At 59.1% G+C, this 13,579-nt stretch overlaps 2 protein-coding genes across 2 annotated transcripts in view; both read left to right on the top strand.

Annotated features, from left to right (window-relative positions):
- Positions 1-4,635, top strand: part of USP48 (ubiquitin specific peptidase 48) — a 31,101-nt gene extending 26,466 nt beyond the window's left edge. Inside the window, 6 exon segments of the mRNA XM_066334498.1 lie at positions 960-1,064; positions 1,480-1,635; positions 1,790-1,915; positions 2,745-2,793; positions 2,942-2,968; positions 3,067-4,635. Of these exon segments, the coding sequence (XP_066190595.1) occupies positions 960-1,064; positions 1,480-1,635; positions 1,790-1,915; positions 2,745-2,793; positions 2,942-2,968; positions 3,067-3,089 (486 nt within the window). The 3' untranslated portion in view covers positions 3,090-4,635.
- A 1,665-nt stretch (positions 4,636-6,300) lies between these two features.
- RAP1GAP (RAP1 GTPase activating protein) lies at positions 6,301-13,401 on the top strand. The gene is made up of 20 exons (XM_066334494.1): positions 6,301-7,321; positions 7,403-7,450; positions 7,566-7,604; positions 7,702-7,887; positions 8,628-8,722; positions 8,800-8,878; positions 8,963-9,016; positions 9,096-9,179; positions 9,250-9,350; positions 9,432-9,561; positions 10,042-10,197; positions 10,274-10,345; positions 10,438-10,524; positions 10,938-11,072; positions 11,557-11,625; positions 11,700-11,809; positions 11,891-11,962; positions 12,779-12,872; positions 12,958-13,039; positions 13,120-13,401. Exons 2-20 carry the CDS (start codon positions 7,412-7,414, stop codon positions 13,251-13,253), a joined length of 1,818 nt encoding a protein of 605 aa, XP_066190591.1. The 5' UTR covers positions 6,301-7,321; positions 7,403-7,411; the 3' UTR covers positions 13,254-13,401.
- The last annotated feature ends 178 nt before the right edge of the window (positions 13,402-13,579 follow it).

Here is a 13,579-nt window from a genome sequence, read left to right as displayed (position 1 = left end):
GAACTGGAACTGGAGAGAGGGAGCAAGAACCTGCCCACAAGACCCCCAGTAACAGGGCAGCCTCAGCAGGAAGGGAACCAGTAGGAATGCTGGCCAGGATCACTGTGGGCAGCACTGGGAGCCACTGTGCCCTTCCTGCTGGGCTTTGCAAAATCAGGGAGTGTCTGATTTTGCAAAATCCCCTCACCCAGCCCCTCACCCGTTTTCCTCCCTCCTCTGCACCACCTGGTTCTCCTTAGGGTGCATGGTGCTGCAGAGGGAAACTTCATCAGATAAAATCATTGTAGGGTGGCACTGCTGGAATTCAGAGGGCTCTGGGGAATGTTTAGGAGCTGGAATTGCATCATTATCGTAAATACATTGATGGAGAAGAGAGCTCTTGGCATCCAGGTCTCCTGGGCTCCTGCAAAGCCCAGTTCCAGCCACAGCATAGCTGGGAGTTCACATCCAGGCAAATCTATGCTGGGAGTGACTTTCACTGGCCTGAACAACCTTTTTATTTTTGTTTTTGAGTAATTTATTTAGATTTCATTTACTTACAACCTCCAGCCCTGTAAGCAATGATGCTGCATGTCCCTGCCAGGCTGCTGTAGGGACAGATAAATGTCTTAATTCACAGAAGGTACTTTGTCCATGTTGAGGCTTTTGTAATATACTTATATCAACCAGCTGGTGGGAAGGGAATCAGTCCAGGGCTCAGGAGGCTTTCTCTTTGCCTGGAGAGGAGGGCAGGAAGCACCTGCAGTTCCACAGAGGGGGATTCCTGAGCTGAATCCCACTGAGGATCCACACAGCTGGGGAAGGTGGAGGAGCCTTTGCAGAGCTCATGGAGCATCTCTTGGGGTTATTCCTGGACTCTCTGGATGGAGGTGGCACCCAGAGGTCTCCAGGAGCTGTTTGCCATGATGGGATGCCACGTGGATTCTGTTGGTTACGGAGAATGATTTTTATGACTCCAGGTAATGAAAGACGCAGCTCCAGAGCTGAACGTGAGCAGCTCGGAAGCTGAAGAGGAAAGGGAGGAAAACAAGCCAGAGGGGGAGCAAGATCCTGATTTTAACCAGGTAGAGATGAAAAATCCCATCAGATTCCTTGTGTTTTGTATCATCCTCTTGAGTCAGCATGATGAGATCACCACCCTCCTCCTCTGTATCTCACTGGCAGTGGAAAAGTGTCTTAAATTGTCATTTGAATGGTCAAACCACAGCAGTGCTGGGTTTGGAGAGATTAAATATGGATAGGGTTTCATGCACATGTGGAAATTTGCCCCATGCTGGCATTAGGACTTGGAATGGAGGTTTGAAGGCAAATCCTTTGGTAATTTCCACACTTGCATAATTCAGTTGGTTTTCCAAGGGTTTTCCATCGCTTCCTGCCTTCCCTTGCATGACCAATTTGCCCAAAACACTCTCTGGGATCTGGGGAGGTTGTGTTTATCCCTAAACAACTCAATCTCCTCGTGTTTTGCCTCGTCTCTAGGCCAATGGCAGCGTAAAACGCCAGAAGCTCTCCCACCAGAGCTACATCACTTACCAAAAGCAGGGAATCAGGAGAAGCACACGGCACCGCAAGGTCCGGGGGGAGAAAGCGCTGCTTGTGTCAGCCAGCCAAACCCTGAAAGAGTTGAAAATCCAGGTGAGGCTGGCTCTCCTGCCAGGAACAAGGAAGAAAACACAAAATAAGGAGTGTGGAGGCACAGAGGAAGGGTCTGACGCCCCCAAGAGGTGGGGATGGGTGCTGGGGTGGGAGTTGCCACAGTTCCCGGGATGAGGTGTCTGTGTGCCCCCAGATCATGCATGCCTTCTCCGTGGCCCCGTTCGACCAGAACCTGTCACTGGATGGGAAGATCCTGAACGATGACACAGCCACACTGGGCAGCCTCGGAGTCATCCCCGAGTCAGTCATCCTGCTCAAGGTACTGGCAGGGCAGGATTTGGGAGTGCCAGGGGATCAGTGAGAGCCAAGAGAGGTGTGTGGGGCTGTGCATGGAAATAGGGATAAATGGAGCAAGCTCCTCCTGGAGCTGCTTGGAGGAGAAGAATCCTTATTTTTTTTTGTTTTGAGGAAGGAATATCCTTAATTTTTTTTTTTTTTTTTTTTTTTTTGGTATTAGGGGAGAAAAAACCTCATTTTTGTTTTGGAGAAGAAAAAATTCTTATTTTGTTTCAAAAGAGGAATATCCTTAGGTGTTTGAGGTGGTTTTGTGGGTTTGTTTTGTTGTTGATTTGTTTTGTTTTTGTTGTGGGGGTTGTTTGTTTGTTTGTGGGTTTTTAGTAGGCTTTTTTTTTGGTAGATTGGGTTTTTGTTTTGATTTTTTGGGGTTTTTTTGTTCTGGAGGAGGAAAATATTTAAATTTTTTGTTTTGGAAGAGGAATATCCTTTTGCTTTGTTTTGGAGGAGGAAAAGCCTTTTTTTTTGTGTTAGGGGAGAAAAATCCACATTGTTTTTGTTTTGGAGGAGGAATATCCCTAATTTCGTTTGTTTTGGAGGAGGTAAATCCTTTTTATCTTTGTTTTGAAGGAGAAAACCCCCGTTTTTATTTCCAAGAGTGCTTTGTAGCTGATTCCACTGCTGAGCTCTGTGGGTACCAACCCAAACCACGACTGAATTAGGGAGTGAGTCCTCCCATCGAGTTCCCAGTGTTTGGGCAAGAGACCCATTCATTCCCTGCTCCTCTCCTGAGCAGAACCATGATCCCCTGGCTGCCTGTGTGTGTTAATTCCCTGCCCCAATATCCTTTCCAGGCCGATGAGCCCATCGCGGATTATGCAGCCATGGACGATGTTATGCAAGGTGAGAGAGGTGGGGAGGGGCTGGGCTTGGGATGGTGGCCAAGGATTTGGGTTGGGAAGGTGGAAAATGGGGATTGTGACACTTCTTTGTCACTGACTATGGCATCCTCAGAGTGACTTCTAATGCCTTCCTTCCCTCTCCATCCCAGTTTGTATGCCTGAAGAGGGATTTAAAGGTGAGTCCAGGTGTTTCGCCCCCTTTGTATCCCCTCACATGAATCCCACCCCCATCCCATTTCCCTCCTCATCTACTGCTGGTGTCTTTCCTTCCCAGGGACTGGTTTACTCGGCCACTGATGGTTTTCCAAGAGGAGCGACCAGGAGGAAAGAGTCACGTAGTAGGGCATTAAAAGAATAAAAAACAGGTGGATACAGTACTTTTTGACTCTTCCAGAAGGCAAAAATCCATCGTGAGGTGTTTGCTCCCCAAAAAACAAAACAAATGCCTTATGTCAAAGCAATTGCACTGAAGGACATCCTGCTTCAGGACAACGTTCCCGGGTTTATTTAATAAAGAACAGGAAGTTTGGGAAGTTGAGCAGCAGTTGGTGTGTCTGGGACAAGAGGTGGCCCTGTGTGTCCACCAATCCGGCCGCAGAGGGGTCATGATCCAGTAGATCCAGACTATCCTGATCATTCTCCAGTAACTCTTTAGGATAATCCTGTCTTTGATCCACTCTTGCACTTTCAGTCCAGCATGGAAGTACAGGAATTGTGACTTCATGAGGAATGTCTAGCGCTTTCAGACAACAAAACTTCGTTTACTTAACCCAAAATGGAAGCTGGGATCTGCCTCCCAAACCCTCCCAGGGGCTGGGAGCTCTGCCCCCTCTCCGCATCCTTCTGCCCTCACTTCCACACCTTGGACAATCCAGTAACCACCTGGACTCTGGGAACTGTGGCTTGTTTTAGAAGTTTGGGATATTTTAATGACTCTGGAGAACATTTTCCTCCAGTCTAGCGCTGCTGGGAGTGTTTCTGGCTCAGGGCAGTCGGAGCTGGCGAGGGGGTGCAGGTGGATGCTGTGTTTCCCATGGAAAGAGGTTTTCTTACTCCTCTCTCCTCATTTTTCAGCAATGCACTAATTTTTTTCTTTTTAATCTCCCAGCCAAGTTTTCTTCCCTTTAATATGTAGCAGGAAATAGTATCCCACTTCCAGACTGATCCACATTGGACACTGCCAAGGGATCTCTTTATGAGATCCTCTTCCTTTCCAACCTTTTCCTTTGTTTCCACAGAAAAATACAATGCAGAGATCACATCAGTTTTATTTTTTCAAGGTTTGCAGGAATTTGGGGTGCAAGAAGAGGGTGGGGGCCATAAATTCCATCCCCAAACCCCCACTCATTTTGATTTCTAATTTTTTTATTTCCAGTGTTTTATGCAAAGAATTCCAGCTGCTCTTTGCCCATCGCCTTTCTCCCCTGTCCCTGCTGGGTTTGGGGGTGAAGCAGCAGCATTTGAGGGGCTCTAAATTTCCTAAAGAGTGATTTTTTGGGGCAGTTTGAACCCATGGATTTTTTCCCAAGGTATAGACATGGCAAATTCCATGCCAAAGCCACAGGAGGCTTTTCTTCCCAACCTGAAGCACTCACTTGTGTACATATTCCTTGAAAATTCCATCTTTTCAAGTTACTGTTAATTTTTTAAATGTTATATAGAAAAAAGTTTCTTCCTTGAGTTTACACTATGGTGAGAAGGAATCCCGTGGGGTGTTCCAGGGCTGTGGCAGTTCCAGCAGCGCCAGATCCTATGAAGGATGCAGATACAAGGTGTGAGCCAAGGCCCTATTCCTGTTTTGTCTGTTATTTGCAAATATTACCAGATTAAAGTTGTCATTTGAGCTGTGGCAGCCTCGTTATGGTGCAGACGCATGGGCCAAGCGTGCTGGAGCAAGGTGGAAGTGATTATCCTATAAATCCCACTTGGAGCTGTCCACAAAGGAATGTGGGCACTGTGCGGTGGGAGCAAGAGGGACCCTGTTAGAGCAGGAATCCCCCCCTCCTTTGCACAGGGAGGAAATAGGTTTTATGGAGCCCTGGTCCTGTCACATTCACCCCTGTCCCCACCTGGTGTGTCCCCGGGGGTGGGTCTCTGCCCTTTTGGGTGCCAGTGCCAGTCCTCTGAGCCAGGGTGTCCCCCTGAGCGCCGGGGGAGGCAAATGAGTGCTGAAGGTAGGGGAAGGAGAGAGCTCTTGGGGGATGAGGGGGGCTGGGTACTGGGGCTGGGTATTAGAGATGGGAGGGGGAGGAATGGGCTGGGGGCTCTGGGTGTAGGAGGTTATGAGCGGGGGTTCCAGGTATGAATGGGGGCCACCCTGGGGGTGAGAGAGGAGGGGGGGGGTTAATGCTGAGGGATAGTCTGGGCACCAGGAATAGGAATGACGGATGAGGGGGTTCCTGGCGTATCAGGGATGGAGAGGTATGGGAGGAGGGGCCTGGGCAGCAGGGACGGAGATGGGGGTCCTTGCGTACCACGGATGGGGGTTATGGATGAACGGGGTCTGCCGGGAGCCAGTGGTGAGAAGAGGGGAATAGGGGAGCCAGCTCTGGGTCCCAGGGCGAGACGGGGCGGGGGGGAACCCCGTAAGCCGAATTTGGGGGGAGATGTGAGTGACGGGCAGAGCGGTACCCAGGTACCAACCTCGCGCGGGGCGATGGGGATGGGTCCCGGGGGGACAGGGAGACGTTTGAGGGGGTCCCCCGCTCTGCGGGGACCTGGGCGCTGGGGAGGGAGGGGACACCCAGGCGGTCCAGGGGGGTGACATCGGGGATGGAGAGGGGGATCCCCAGTTCCGGATCTCTTTTCCCGGTGCCCGTGGCCATTCAGTGGTGCGGTGCCCGGTGGCTGGTACCGGTGCCCGGTCCCACCGCCCCCGTAGGGGCCGCCCCGCCCCACCGCACGTGACGCTGCGCGGTGGCAGCGAGCGCCGGGGCCCCGCTCGGCTCCGCTCGGTACCGGCCCCGCTCCGGGACCGCCCGGACCCGCCGCCTCCGGTAAGTGCCGCCCTACGGGGACCGGGCACCGCGGTCCCCCCAGAGATTCCCGTCTGAGGATGTCCCCTCATCCCCGCCGCAGCACCGGGGGTTCCGTCCGCCTGTGACCTTCACTGCTGCCGGTACCGGGGGAGACGATGGGAGGGAAAATGCTCCGGGCCTGGGGTAAAAGACCCGGGTTGGAGAGGGGGGGGGGGGGGGGAGTCCCCCATCGATCCCCCAAGCGGTGCCCCCCAAATATCTCCTCCATAATTACACCCTACAACTTGCCCCCACCAGACATATGCCCCTCCCGGATACCCCAAAACCTGCCCCCCTCTTCTGCTCCCCTTGTTCCAGTCTTTCCAGTCTGACTCCCGTGTCCCCCCAACTCAACCTCCCCCTCCCTGGCGCCCACATTTAGCACATCTCCCCCCCGCCCTCCTCGGTGCTCCCCCCACCCTTCCGGGACAGCCTCCCGTGGATGCCGGGGGCTGCGGGAAGCGATACGGGAACTCCCCCCAGGGTCGCCCCAGCCCGGCGGGGTCACGCTGCAGCCCAAGGGGTGCACGGGGAAGGGTCGTGTTTGCACGGGGATGGGTGGTAATGTCGCATTGGCACGAGGTCGCACTTGCACGGGGACGGGTGACACCTGCACCAGGGCTGTGCTTGGCTGCCGTTGTGTTTGCACCAGCACCGTGTTTGCACAGGGATGGGTCACACCTGCACTGGGGTTGTCTTTGCACAGGGACGGGGTTCATTTGCACCAGTGCCGTGTTTGCACAGGGACGGTGACATTTGCACGAGGGTCCCTTTTGCACCAGGGATGCACTTGTACGTCATTGTGTTTGCACAAGGCCGGGCATCAGGGCTGTGTTTGATGGGGACGGTGGCATTTGAACGAGAATGGGCACATTGCCACGGGGAGAGCGACATTTGCACGGGGCTGGTGACACTGTCACGAAAATGATCATTCTAACACGGGGAGAGACCCCGGCCATGGGGTCGGTGGCACTGGCGTGAAAATGATAGTGCCTGTGCAGCGTCAGTGACAGTTTTATGAAGAGGGTTGGCACTGGCACGGGGTTGGTGGCACTAACTCGGGTCAGTGACACTTTCATGGGGAGGGCGGCACTGGCGCGGGGTCGGTGACACTGGTGCGGGCACGATCACATCTCACGGGGTGGTTGACAAGGGCACGGAGTCGGTGACACTTTTGAGGGGCCCCGGCTCTGTCCGTGGTGCTGCCCCGCGCCGCCGTCTCCCGCCGGCAGAGGGCGCCCTTCGGGGCGGGGGTGGGGATGCGATGAGTTTTGGGGGGGTCTCAGCGGCCCCCAGGGAGTGACCCCGCCCCGCCCCGCTGGCTCCTGGCTGCGGCAGGGTGGCATTTGGCTTGCTGCCATCAGTTGGCTTCGGGGTAAGGCTGCTGGCCGGGCATCCTGGAGAGGGGCTGTGGGGGAGCTCTCCTCTCCCCCAGGAAACGCCATGGGTCCCCCTGGACCTCCTCACACCACCTAGACGTGTCTCCAGCCAGCAGCACCTCTCAACCCCAAGGTAAGCACCCATGGATGCCCCCAGCCGAGGATGCCCACCCCAAGGCAGGGAGATAGGCACCCACAGCCCTTCTCTCCCCAGGACAGCAGGATGGCCCAGCAGCGCCATGCCATCCCCCCACCACTCAAGGTAGGTGCTGTTGGGGTGAGGGGCACACAACCAGCACCCTGGGGTGCCACCATGGGCATCACCCATCCCACCACCCATGGCTGCCAGTGTGGCGAACAACCCCGTTGTCTTGCAGACGGAGGAGGACTACATCCCCTACCCCAGCGTGCATGAGGTAAAGCACCTCTCCAGAGAGGGGTGTGAGGGCCAGTGGCTGGGTGAGTGAGTTGGTGGGTGGGTGCCCAAAGCACCCACCATGGCTGTGGGTGCAGGTGCTGGGCCGGGAGGGGCCGTTCCCCCTCATCCTCCTGCCACAGTTCGGGGGTTACTGGATTGAGGGCACCAACCACCAGCTGAGCGGGGCCCCTGACTCGCCCCCCACCCCGGCACCCAGCACCCGGGCAAAGCTGGAGGGCAACCACACGGCCAAGATCTACCGCAAGCACTTCCTGGGCAAGGTGAGGCCCTGGGGTGCTGCAGGTGTGGGGTCTGTGGTGGGAGGGATATCCCATGGGTATGGATGGGCAGGAGCATGGAGACCACATAAGCTTGGGTGTTCTTGGATGTGGGCGTGGTGGCCATGGGTACGGGAGCTCCGTGGCAAGGGTGCTCATGTTCACGGATACTCATGGATGTGTGTTTGTGCATCCATGGATATGGGAGCCCTATGGGTCATGGACATGGGTGCTCAGGGATTGCGGGTATCCCTGGGCTTGGCTGCGCCATCACAAGTGTGCTTGGGGTGGGTTCTCCATGGGAATGGAAGGAGGTGGAGACCTCATAAACACAAGTGCTTTGATACGTGGCTGCTTCTGGACATGGGTGCTCCATGGGATGGGTGGTCAAGGAGGTGGGTGTTGGGTTGCCATGGGCAGGAGACACCCTGACATGAGTGCCCATGGACATCAGTTCTCTACAGGTTTGCACAGACATGGGGGCTCCATAAGTTTGTGTGTCCACAGGACCTGGATGCCCCAAGGGCTGTGTGGCTCACTGAGTGTAGGTGCCCCATAGGTGGTACCTGTGGGTACAGGTGCTCAGACATGGGTGCTCCATGGGGAAGGGTGCTTATGGGTGTGGGTATCCGATGGACATGAGTGTCCCATGGATGTGGGTGCTCAGGGATCTGGGTGTCCCATGTCATGAGTGCCCCCAGCATGAGCACCCTTGGCCATGGCTGCTCGGCTCCTTCCCACAGGAGCACTTCAACTACTACTCCCTGGATCCAGCACTGGGACACCTCGTCTTCTCCCTCAAGTATGATGAGCAGGAGCACCTCCACCTGCTGCTGCGGTGAGCGGGGTGTGGGAGGCACCCATGGGAGCTGTCTGGGGGTGGGGGGACCCCCTGACCCCCTCCTTGCTCCGCAGCACCCGTGCCCGCACCCTGCATGATGTGGTGCCCATCTCCTGCCTGGCTGAGTTCCCCAACGTGGTGCAGATGGCCAAGGTGGGTGCAATCCCATCTCCCAGCAGCACCTATGGGTGCCCCCCAGCCCCAGGCCCCCCATGGCAACACCCCTTCTTCCCACAGCTGGTGTGCGAGGATGTCAATGTGGATCGCTTCTACCCTGTCCTCTATCCCAAGGTGAAGGGGGTGCAGGGAGGGGGCACATGGGCACCCATGGGTGCCCCTCCCCAACTTCTAACCCCTCCCCACCTTGCAGGCATCCCGTCTCATCCTTGCCTTTGACGAGCATGTACTCAGCAACCACTTCAAATTTGGGGTCATCTACCAAAAGCTGGGGCAGGTATGTGGTGGGGGTTGGGGTGGGGGGAGTCCCTGGGTGAGTGCTGGCACCCATCCCCACCCCACTGCAGACCTCCGAGGAGGAGCTTTTCGGTACCACGGAGGAGAGCCCAGCCTTCGCCGAATTCCTCGACATCCTGGGTCAGCGGGTGCAGCTGCGGGACTTCAAGGGGTGTGTGAAGGGATGCAGGGGAAGGACCCACAGGGTCAGGGTGCCTGTCTCACCCACCCACCCACCCACCCACCCACCCAGGTTCCGAGGGGGGCTGGATGTGACCCATGGACAGACAGGCAGTGAGTCCGTCTATTGCCACTTCCGTGACAAGGAAATCATGTTCCATGTTTCCACCAAACTGCCCTACACCGAGGGTGATGCCCAGCAGGTAGGCACCCATGGGTGCTGGGGGCTATCTATGGCAGGCAGAGGCTCCTGGGGCACCCATGGGTACTGGGGGGTGAAAGAAGGGGGAACAGGAGGGGACATTTGGATGCTTGAGAGCAGGGGATTTGAGGTAGTCCTGGGGCACTTCTATGAGATGGAAGGGCTGTTTGGGCTTTGGGGATGTCCCATGGAATGGAGGGGATTCCTGGATCACCCATAGGTGGTGGTGGCCATCTGTGGGGCTCAGGATATGGCAGGGCACTCATGGGTGTGGGGAAACATCTTTGGGATGCACAGGGCTGGTAAGGGACACAAGGGGCTGGTGGAGCACCCATGGGTGCTGGAGTGCATCTATAAGGCACAGGGGTTTTCATCCCTTTTAATGCCCCTGGTGTGACCCCCCTGTCCCTTGTGTCCTGCTGTGGCCCCCTCCATCCCCTATGTCCCCTCGCGTCCCTCTGCATCCCACCTGTACCCACAGCTGCAGCGGAAGCGTCACATCGGCAACGACATCGTGGCCATCGTCTTCCAGGACGAGAATACACCATTTGTCCCCGACATGATCGCCTCCAACTTCCTCCACGCCTTCGTGGTGGTGCAGCTGGAGCAGGGCAGCACCCAGGGCACCCTCTACAAGGTATCCCCCAGTACTTCATTGTCCCCATTCCCTTGGGGGCCCACAAGGTGCCCCGTCACCCCCCCACCTGCCACAGGTCTCTGTCACCGCCCGTGATGACGTGCCCTTCTTCGGCCCGCCGCTGCCTGACCCTGCCATCTTCAGGAAGGTGAGCGCCTGTGGGTGCCGCTGGGGGGTCCCTGGTGACACCCACCCACGCACCCACCCACGCACCCACTCAGGGCCGCTCCCACCTCGCAGGGCCCCGAGTTCCAGGAGTTCCTGCTGACGAAGCTCATCAACGCCGAGTACGCCTGTTACCGGGCCGAGAAGTTCGCCAAGCTGGAGGTGCGGACACGGGGTGCGGGATGGGCACGGGGTGCTGGGGGGCACCCAGAAGGGCTGGGCAAGCCGTGGGGCACAACACGAGGCTGTGGATGTGGGTGCCGTGGCTGCCATGCCCACGGTGGGACCGGTATACACCGTGGGGCCGGCTCGGGGGTGGGCAGGGGCTGGATCCCCGTCTGGGCAGGTGGGTGGCGCCCGCGGTGGGGGGAACCGTGGGGCGGTCTCACGTGGGTGGCAGCTGTGCGGTGAGGGCCGGGTGTCTCTCGTGGGTGCAGCCGAGTGGTGTGGGATGGGCTGGCTTGGGGCGGCAGAGGGGGATTAGTCGTGCGGGGGTGGGCGCAGAGGCAGGCGCGGAGAGGGGCGCGGGGCTGGACGGTCTCGTGTGGGCGGAGTAGCACGGGGCTGGTGCGCAGGAGCGGACGCGGGCGGCGCTGCTGGAGACCCTACACGAGGAGCTGCAGGCGCGCAGCCAAGCCATGCTGGGGCTCGGCCCCGACGACGAGCGCCCCGACAACGGCGGCGCCCCAGGCTTCTTCGAGTCCTTTAAGGTGGGGCGCGGGGGTCCGCAGCCCCCTCACCCCCGCACGCAGCGCTGCGGGGCTCAGCCCCACCTTGAGGCCTGCGGGGCCGGCCCCTCCCCGGGCCCGCCCGTCAGGCCCCACACAAGTCACGCCCCCTCCCCACTGACCACGCCTCTTTGCTCGCCGCGCCCCTTTGCTCTGGCCGCGCCCCCGGGTCCTGGCCCTGCCCCCTGCGTGCGTGTGGCTGAGGCCTCGCCCAGCCCAGGCCACGCCCCCATGGGCCACAAGCCCCGCCCCTTCCCCGTCATACCACACCCCGGGAGGACACGCCCCCTCATCGCCACAAGCCCCGCCCAAGGCGCGGTCGCTTCCGCCTGTTAGCCCCGCCCCTTACCGCAAGCCCCTCCCACCCTGCCCTTGGCTCCGCCTTGCCCCGGTGCCCGGTTCCTCCCCCGGTGCCCGGTTCCCCCCTCCCCCTGGCCCCCGGTCGGTGACGCGCTGCCGTCCCCAGTCGCTGCTGGTGCCCGGGAGCCGCCGGGGACGCCGCGGCAGCGCCATCGGGCTGGGCTCGGTGGAAGAGGTGGGTATCTCCCTGTCCCCCCCTCGGTGTCCCTCCGGGCCCTGGTGTCCCCCCCGGTTAATGTCTCCCCGCAGGCGCTGCTGGTGCCCGGGAAGAGCCCCTCGCGGCGGCGGCCCGGCCCCCTTGGCTCCCGCCGCTCCAGCGCCATCGGCATCGAGAGCATCCAGGAGGCACCGGCCGGCAGGTGAGCGCCGGTACCGGCACCATCGCTGTCCCTTCCCGCTTGTCACCTCCCGCTGTCCTCACTGCCGTCTCCTCCCCGCAGGGACGGCCCCACAGCCGCCGAAGGCTCCAGCTCCACACACAGCTCCCCCGAGAGCCGCCGGAACCCCGACAGGTCCCGCAGCTGGCACCGGGATAGGGGACACGGGGATTGGAGGGCACCGGAATGCCCTGGCACTGGGGTGGGAGTACACGGGGACTGGAAGGCATGGTGTGGCAAGGGGACAGGGTGGTACTGGTATGGGATGACTCCTAGACAAGATGACATGAGTACAGGGTGACATTAGGGTGACACAGGGACTGGAGGACACTGGGATGGTGCAGCTCAAGAACACGGTGGCACTAGGATGGGGTGGCACAGAGATGGGCACTGGGACAGGGCAGTGTGAAGATGACACAGGGACTGGAGGGATGGGACAGCAAAGAAATGCAATGGGTCAGGGTAACCTCGGTGTGGGGTGGCACAGGCATGGGATGACACGAGGACAAGGTAGCACCAGGATGGTTGGCACAGGGCAACATGAGGACAAGACACCAGGGGGACAGTGTCACAGGGACAGCTTCCCCCAGGAGCTGAGTGGCACCGGGTCTGTGTGTCCCAGGAACAAGGTGGGAGGGGGCTGTGGGGTGGTACTTGGGTGGCTTGGATGCAGGTTGGCATGAAGTTGGGTGGCACAGGGACACATGGCATGGGCACAGGTTGTATGATGACGACAGACATGGGGACAGGATTGCATGGGGCTGGGACCTCCCAGGGATGGGATGGGGACAGGGACATGCCAGGGATAGGGTGACATGAGGATCCAGTGTCCTGGACAGGGTGGCGTGGGGACAGCGTGTCCCAGGGCCAGCACAGCATCGTAGTTGGCCACAGTGGTGGCCACGAGGCACGGTGCCAGCCTGTTGTGGCCTTAGGGACTGTCCTTGGCAGGGCTGAGAAGCCGGAGCCGCTGGATTTCTCCCACTCCTCCTCCAGCGCCAGCAGCTTCGGCAGCGCCGCGGAGGAGCCCGGCGAGCTGGGAGGGGTACGGGAGCTGCGGCTGGCGGGTCTGGGCGGGGGTCCGCGGGGGCAGCCTGGGCAACGCCCCTCTGACCCCCCCGCCCCCTCAGGAGAGCCGCTCACCCGCGGGGAGCCACCGGGACGCCTTCACTGACACCGCCTGGCTGGATGAGCCCCCCGGGACCCCGCCAGGTAGCCCAGCACCGCCAGGTCGGGGTGCCGCGGGGCTGGGGGACCCCTCGGGGTGCTCATGAACCCCCTCTTCTCCCCAGGCCATCGCCCACCTGACCCCCCCTGCCCTGAGATCAAAATCCAGCTGGAGCAGCCCCTCCATAATCCGGTGAGGCTCTTCCCCCCACTCCACCAGAGCAATATTGGGGTGCCCACACTGGGGTGCTCCTACTGATGTCCCTCCCACAGGGCTCATAGTCACCCCCCCCTCACCCCCGGGGGTGTCACTGCTTCGCCCTCTCTGTGTGCCACCCCCATGCCAGGAGCTGAAGCCATCGTCCCCAGTGCAGGATTTGGGGGGACCCTCCCAAAAAATTGGGATGTGCCCCCCTCCAGACAATCTGTCACCCCAAAAACCCCTTGGGTGGGGGGGTGATGCACCACAAAGGGCCTCCCCCTCTGCCATGACCCCAAAATGAAGAGTGGGTACCCCAGTATCATCCCCTTCCCCCAAAAAAGAGGGGACTCAAATCCAGGGTAACCCCAAAGTGGAGTTCCCCC

This window comes from Sylvia atricapilla, chromosome 22, assembly GCF_009819655.1.
Source record: "Sylvia atricapilla isolate bSylAtr1 chromosome 22, bSylAtr1.pri, whole genome shotgun sequence".
Classification (NCBI taxonomy): domain Eukaryota; kingdom Metazoa; phylum Chordata; class Aves; order Passeriformes; family Sylviidae; genus Sylvia; species Sylvia atricapilla.
The sequence above is the reverse complement of the archived record's forward strand: the minus strand, read 5'-3'. Positions and strand labels throughout refer to the sequence as shown.

What these genes read in the sequence shown, in the direction of transcription:
- RAP1GAP (XM_066334494.1), top strand. Translation starts at nt 7,412, where the DNA reads ATGGCCCAGCAGCGCCATGCCATCCCCCCACCACTCAAG. An exon ending in CCCAGGGCACCCTCTACAAG is followed by an intron (nt 10,198 to 10,273) that starts GTATCCCCCAGT and finishes CACCTGCCACAG; the next exon opens with GTCTCTGTCACCGCCCGTGA. An exon ending in GCTTCTTCGAGTCCTTTAAG is followed by an intron (nt 11,073 to 11,556) that starts GTGGGGCGCGGG and finishes TGCCGTCCCCAG; the next exon opens with TCGCTGCTGGTGCCCGGGAG.